Source organism: Adiantum capillus-veneris, chromosome 2, assembly GCF_014529385.1.
Source record: "Adiantum capillus-veneris isolate H3 chromosome 2, ASM1452938v2, whole genome shotgun sequence".
NCBI lineage: Eukaryota > Viridiplantae > Streptophyta > Polypodiopsida > Polypodiales > Pteridaceae > Adiantum > Adiantum capillus-veneris.
The window spans coordinates 99,811,496-99,818,785 of record NC_140932.1 but is presented as its reverse complement, the minus strand read 5'-3'; the positions used below and the strand labels follow the sequence as shown (position 1 = coordinate 99,818,785).

Below are 7,290 nucleotides of genomic sequence, written 5' to 3'. Positions count from 1 at the left end.
CCTGTAAACTCAAAAGTGGTCCAAAAGACACACAGAGTGGACCAAAATGACCCTCCAACTATCAGCAACCCACTCATATGATCAAATCCAAATTTGGCCTCTGTACTATGATCGCGATCAGTGTACCTCAGATCCAGAACTGGCTCAAATTTTTATAAGTCATAGCTCTAGCCTTCCTAGTCCCACTAGTGAAATATGGACAAGAATGGATGAAATTTGTTCAAGTTATGATCAGTTTTCACTTTTGAACTGTTTTTACTAAAAAGTCTAAATGCGATTGATTGCGAAAAGCAAATCCTGACAGCTTATGATTCTCCTGACATAAATGCCTCGCCCAAAGAAAGAGAGGCAGTGGACAGCAGCACCATATGAAGTGGAGGAGCTTGCCACAAATGCGAAGGCTCACATCTCGGATGAAATACTGGCTCAAATCCCTGCCCACATCTTCATCTCGAAGTTTAAGGATGCTCACCAAATTGCGGGCTGACAGACAGGCTCGAGCAATGGAAACGCAACAGGCACAAAAACGAAGATTAGAAAGAGAAAGGCAAGAAAGGATAGAAAATGCAACTCGCCTACGGGCTGAGAAGCAAAGACTGGAAGCAGAACAAAAGGCTGTCGAAGTGGACATATCCTCACAATCCACGGAACAAACGAAGGAAAAAGACGCGGCTGAAGAGCAGAATCAGGCTGAACAGCTTAAGCAGATCCAGAGAGATAGGAATCTGGAAGCGCGACGCACAGCGGATATCACCCGCCAAAGAATAATCAGGATTCTAAAGAAAAGGAAAGCGAAAGCATCTGCTTCGCAACAAGGCGAGGAAACTTCCAAAAGGAGACATGTGCGAGAAAAATCGAGTCCGCCTCCTCCCTTGCCAAAATCACCTCCTCCCTCGCCTAGAAAATCACCTCCACCATCACCCAAATCTCCACCTCCTCCCCCTTCTCCATCGAACAAAAAACAGCCAACTCCTCCCCCTTCAACCTTGCAAAAGGAAGCTTTACTACCTACAGAATCCATCGGATACCAAGAAGCATGCCAAGCAGTGACTGGATTTGATTACAAGCAAACACTGCGAGAGTTAGAACGGCAATTCCAGTGTCAATATGTGGTGCTAACTGAAAAAGAAAGGCGGGTAAAGGAAGCCCGACAAAAGCAAGAATCAGGGCAAGAAGAGTTAGACAGCCTAAGAACACAACTAGAACGCACAACGGAGGAAAGAGACCTTGAGCGGCAGCAGGCTCAGTCTCTGATCAAAGATTTGGTGGACGTCAGAACAGACCTGACTGCCAAAGAGAAAGAGTGCCAAGAGCTGACGTCCAGAGTCCAGAAAGCGACAGAGCAGCTTGCCTACGAAAGTGCAAGATTTCAAAGGCTTAGCAACTCCTACAGCACTATCAAGGGCACTCTGACGGCTTTGATGGCTAATCAGGAACCTACTGGAGCATTGGTCTCCACATCTGATAATGCCATAGCAGCGAACACTATAGCAACGCTAAAAGCAGAGCTAGAGCAAGAAAGGCTTCAAAGACAGCTGCTCGTATCAGGAATGGTGGCCCAGACAGCGGCAAACGAGTTAAAATTAAAAGAAGTGGAGCAACAACTCGCTCAAGCAAGCATTGAACTCCAGATTCAGAGACAGATTGGTGATACATTGCTAAAGGAAAAAGAAGATCTGCTTGTCCAACAGCAGATCAAAGAAGACAAGGCACAGACTCAACCGCAACTGCTGCCTGGACACCATGCGAAAGACTTGCCTGGAACCTCACACCAAGGGCAACAGGAGCAGGAATTTGAAGCACCCGATCTGGACATACGAGATGAACTCAGTGAAAGCATTCAAGACATGCTAGAGGGGCCAGCCAAGGAATATATGCTCTATGAAAAGAAGATACTGGAGTCAGCAGCCCTGGCATATTTACAACCAGAAGAGCAGGTGGAAGGGTTTGGCCACGAATACCTCCCGTTTCCTTTGCTGTGCCATGAAGCGAATTTGTGGAAAGAAAATATGCGGCCAGCCTTGCCACAAAACAAAGAAGGGGGTTACGAGGGCATTGCACTCACAGTGGAAGAAGCTCAGGTGCTTGTCGATGACCACCCCAAGTGGAGGCAGAAGTGATTGGACAAAGGACCATAGGATCTAACAAATTACCACGACGCGCCTCAACATATACAAATAGATCCTACATTTTTCCCTGTCCCTCGACGACGCACTTGGAAAGATTTCACAACATGGAAGGGGTCAAGGCAGCACAAGCTAAATTACCCGGTTCTGACAGCGCAGCAACCCCCTACAGTGGCGTACATGGTCAGCACACTAAACTCAACAGTGACTTTGCTACAGGATGTCCCCGATTTGGCCTGCCAGATGTTAGTAAAGATAGCCCGGATGATCGTCACCTGCATCCAGGTGTTTAAAGACACTGAAGGCAACGATCATCCGTGGAATCTATTCTTGGAAGGACACAGAGGCATCTGCTGGAATCTACAGGATTCACCGCCACGGCATATCTTGATGGCCATGTACTCCAGGCTAATGTACCTGCCATCACACTACTTGCAAACGTTTGAAGAGGCCTTTGTCACAGGATTCTTCGAAATGGATTCAAGGATTTTCCATCCCATGGCGAAGGACCTCAAGGCAAGGTACGTGGCATACCAACACACATTATCAGAAAATCCATTCAGACAACACCAAGAAGCCCTCGAAGCCGTACTACGAACAAGAAGCTTTTCAGCGACACTCGCTTCATTAGAGCCACATCAACGGCCAAAGCACTGAACATGCACGAGGGCGTGCAAGGATAAGGAAGGGGGGAGTGTTTGGCGGAAGAGGCAACAGGCGGCCATGGCCAGAAGGACCGTAATTTCCTGAGAAACCATTGTAAAATTCTTTTGTAAAGAAGCATCTCTAAGCCGGGAAATTGTCAAGGATGTATGATTATCCTTTTGGGAACAATTGTATATTAGAGAGCCAGTTTTAAGATTAGGGGCTTATGGCCGGACAAGCCATTTTTGCAAAGACCTAATCTATAAAGGCCATTTTTTGTAAGTTTTGGATAATCTTTTTGGAGGAAAAACTGAGAAGACAGCGTACGAATGAGAGCTCCTTCTTGTTCAAATTTGTAATCTTCGCCATTGCGGCTACGGTAATCCAAATTCAGTTTTGTTTCTTGCATTGTGTTCCTCTTACTCTGCTCTTCCATTCAAGATTCGGTGAAGGTTTCAAACGCATCCGTCTAAGCCTTAAATCACTGTTTGAGTGTTTATATTCGTATTTTATGTTGTTTTGACCGGCTCGTGATAATTTTCGAGCACTAGTTTGCGCTGGCAGGTTGCCACCTCAGCCGTAGAGCCACGCTGGGCTGGCCGTCGCGAGGAAAGTCACCAATGCCGGCGCCGCACCTCGGAAAGCCGTAGCCATAGGCCTGTACCGCACGCACGCTCTAAACGTCTGCGCATTTATTTAGAGAGAGAGAGAGAGAGAGAGAGAGAGAGAGAAGAGAGAGACTCTTAGAGAGAGAGCGAGATGGTCTGCGCTATTTATTTAGAGAGAGAGAGAGAGAGAGAAGAGAGAGAGCGTCAGTCCAGAGAAAAATGCAGAGAGAGAGAGAGAGAAAAGAGTATTTTTCTAAATACTCTTGGCAAAATCCAGGGAATATAGGAATGCAGGAATCCTAACAAAAAAAATAAGGACAAACGTGAAATTCTCCCGGTTTTTAGGTCAAAATTTGACCCTTTCGCCGGTAATTACACTAAAAGCTGTTTTGAGAGGGTAGAGTTACAACTCGTAAATTGAATGGTGCCAACTCCCGGTGAAAGGGTCAAAATATGAAGCTTTTGCCAGTAATTACACTAAAACTTGTGAAAATTACCAAAGTTTTCTTCAAGGTGAGCTCAAAATCTAACCAGGATTTAAGGATTTCAGCCGGTTAAAATACACTTTCAATTTCACACACACACACACACACACAACCACACACACACATATTATCTCTATATCTTTACCCACTTTACATTTTGGGGGTACACGCGTGTGCGCACGCGCGCACACACACACACTATTTCTCCATCTTTACCCGCTTTAATTTTTACACACACACAAACATCCCTACTTCTACACATTTTCCCCCTTTTTCCCACTTTTGGCACTACACTCCACAAATTATTCACAAAATGAGGTGCCCATTACATTTATACTCAAATCAAAATAAATCAAAGCTATTCGTGCAAATGAAATTTTGGCGATGAAAGATCACAATTTTGGCGATGAAAGATTGGCTACCCAAAACTCAAAATGTCCATAAACATCCAACACTACAATCATCAACAATGCATATCCCCATCTTCCAAAGCATGGGAGTCTAATGTAGATTGCATTGACCGCTTTTTTTCGCAATTGGTCGTGGAAATGGCATAGCCGTGTTGTGACTCGTTGTTGTTGAGGTCCTTTTTCTCACATGACGTTCAATGAATGGCTTCGCTCGTTGTATAGAGCTACCAAATCCATCTTGTATTGGTTCAAACTCTTTGGCGGGATGTAAAACTCCATCCAATCCCCTTGCTTGCACCTCTTGCAAATGGAGCAAGAGTCTTTGCATCAAAACATCAAAATGTGCTTCTAAACTCGGATTTTCTTTCACCATATCAAGAGCATGTGCATAGCATTGGGCCGCATTTGGCTTTTTTATGGTTTGCTCTTTCATACCAATTTGACATAAATCTATCTCCTCACCCCTATGAGCCATTATGGGCGAGTTGCTAGTAGAAGCAATAATATTGTCATGTCCATCATGATACAAGTTAAGGCACTTGCCCAAAATAGTGCTCAAATTAAAACCCTTGAGTAACATAACTTTGACTTGGTGCTTGCACATATTACCCTTCATTGCCCATAGGCAATTACAACATCCCCAATCACAATCGGCATTGTACACAAGGTAATGCACCCCACCACGAGAAGATTGGCTCTTGATTTTTGCCATAACTCTAGAACCCTCTTGAAAAAAGGCCACATCGCCATCGGGAATAGTTTGAGCCCTTTCAATTGAATGCTCAATCAATTTTTGTATCACTTTGTTTCTAACAAATCCACCTTTCTTTGCCTCATCTATGTACCAAAAATAAGGCAAACAAGAGGTTATTAGTTTATGTAAGAGCCAATCAATTCTACGGCCCCATATATATTTTTTGCCACATAGAAATCGAGACTTTAATGTAGCATGATACAATTCTATGGCTCCATTTGTGTCTTGATTAGCATGGGGAAGCATCCTCACACTTCTAGCCCACATCTCTACACAAGCATAGAAAATGATTTCACATAAGTACTAGAGAACAATAGTATTGTTTGGTAGATATCAAGTGCTTAAGTTAGAAATCAAACTTACCAACTTTTCCCACCCAATAAGTACGAAAATATTCAATGAAGGCATTCTCATGTGCAAAATCCCTTAAGAAATCTACAACACTATCTCTTATGTTATCTAGTGCAATAGCCTCTGAAGCTCCACCTTCAACACGCATGTTCATGATTGCACCAAGGCACCTAAACATTAGAGCTCTTGTTGTCCAATCTTCGACTTTCTTTACCAAATTTTTGAGCCAACTACGTCGGACATGCCATAAGCACAAATAAATTGGAATATTGAATACGACCGTGTTTGAAACAAATGACAATGGTTAAAAACATTCATAAGCACCACTTGTGAAACCAAACAAGAGGAACAAGTGAGAATTTCAATAACATGAGAATGAGTTACCTTATAGCATTTATCTCAGCAGTTGCATCATCAACAAGAAATGCATTGGCCTCCCATCTCCTATTGTAATCAAGAGCCCCATTCCGAAGGCATGTAAGCCATTGCACAATACTACTTGTTTCTGAGCTTGATGTGATGACCCATGCAATTGGAACTCCATTTTGATAACTATCAAAGACTAGAATGGTGTAGAGTTGAAACTACAAAATGAAGTTTAAAATTAGAGAGAGATCATAAACATATCTTCTCTAAAAATGTCACTTTGATATATAGAGTTTACCTTGTAAAAGTTTGTCCCAAAAGTGGAGTCCATAGAAATTATTCCATTGTTGTCGTAGAGATCAAACCTCTCAAGTTGCCAATGTGTTTGGATGCCAAGTACAAAGGGTTTTTTATGTGTAGCGTCCATCTCCTCGTAGTAGAACACATCGTGGGCATGTTGTTGAGTCCACATTCGAACACTTTGGGCATCACTAGAATGTAGTTCATATGTAGTACTTGCATGCTTTCTTGCAATATTGAGGATATCTCTAACTGAAAGAAAATCATCCCGTGCCAATGTGTAGTTTGAATTGTTCACCTTTTTCTCATGAACTATTTGGATATGTGTTTCATGAACTTGGATTGGAGTGTATCCCTTGCATAACATGTCGAAGACCCATGATTTGATTTCTAGAGAAAGCCAAGGTGCAAAGCATAGATTTCGGCCTAAGCTTGTCACCATGCCTTCTTTATGGCAAAGCTCGTCATTCTCATCAACATGATGCATTTGAATGTAGCAAATGCAAGCGACATCTTCAAGGAGATACAATCTCTTTGCAAAGAAGTGGCATTGGCAACCACACATTCGATTTCCTTTTAAATAGTGTGGACGGTTTCCTTTCCCTATCTTTGGGGTCTTCTCGGTGCGTGGAATCATTGTTTGCTTTCCACGCATATCTTTAGGACCATAACCACACCAAAATAGGACTTCTTCTAAATAGCTCTCAATAGTGGGTTGCTTCAAGCTACCCGTTTGAATTCTTCTAACCGAATGACGCCTAAAATTAGTTCCCATGTTTGCAAGAGTCTCTTCCCCCTTGAGAAAATCCCCCAAGCGATTCCAAGGAAAGTATGCAACACGAATATGTCCAAAAATAGACTTATCACACTTCTTCTCTACCCATTTGAGTTCATTTGCATTGAAGGGACCACTAGGTGGATGTTGGAGTTCAATTTGGGTCTCCATTGCTACACACACACACACACACACACAAAATCGACATTAGTATGCTTGCTTGTAGAACAAGAGGTTAAACGGGCAATATAATGATATCAAATTAAGTTTTATATCAATTGAATCAACTATAGGCCAATTCGCCCAAACTAACCTTGAATCGCATTAGTTGATGTGGATGAAAAATTTGGAGAAGACAATGATTAGCTCCCTTTGAGGGTTCTTGTTGGAATCCACCGATGGTCTTCGCGAATGCGCCAAGAGAAGATGTTATTCATACTCGCGAACCATTACTTTGGACATGAGTTGGA

At 42.9% G+C, this 7,290-nt stretch overlaps 1 protein-coding gene across 1 annotated transcript; it reads right to left on the bottom strand.

Annotated features, from left to right (window-relative positions):
- Positions 1 to 4,365: 4,365 nt before the first annotated feature.
- On the bottom strand, positions 4,366 to 6,991 carry LOC147463282 (uncharacterized). The gene is made up of 4 exons (XM_086496057.1): positions 6,044 to 6,991; positions 5,764 to 5,963; positions 5,392 to 5,609; positions 4,366 to 5,297 (listed from the first exon to the last, which is right to left on the bottom strand). The coding sequence occupies exons 1-4, from the start codon at positions 6,989 to 6,991 to the stop codon at positions 4,366 to 4,368; spliced, it is 2,298 nt and encodes a 765-aa protein (XP_086352183.1).
- Between the last annotated feature and the right edge of the window lie 299 nt (positions 6,992 to 7,290).

What these genes read in the sequence shown, in the direction of transcription:
- LOC147463282 (XM_086496057.1), bottom strand. Translation starts at nt 6,991, where the DNA reads ATGGAGACCCAAATTGAACTCCAACATCCACCTAGTGGTCCCTTCAAT. An exon ending in TTGGGACAAACTTTTACAAG is followed by an intron (nt 5,964 to 6,043) that starts GTAAACTCTATA and finishes TTCATTTTGTAG; the next exon opens with TTTCAACTCTACACCATTCT. An exon ending in TTATTGGGTGGGAAAAGTTG is followed by an intron (nt 5,298 to 5,391) that starts GTAAGTTTGATT and finishes ATGCTTGTGTAG; the next exon opens with AGATGTGGGCTAGAAGTGTG.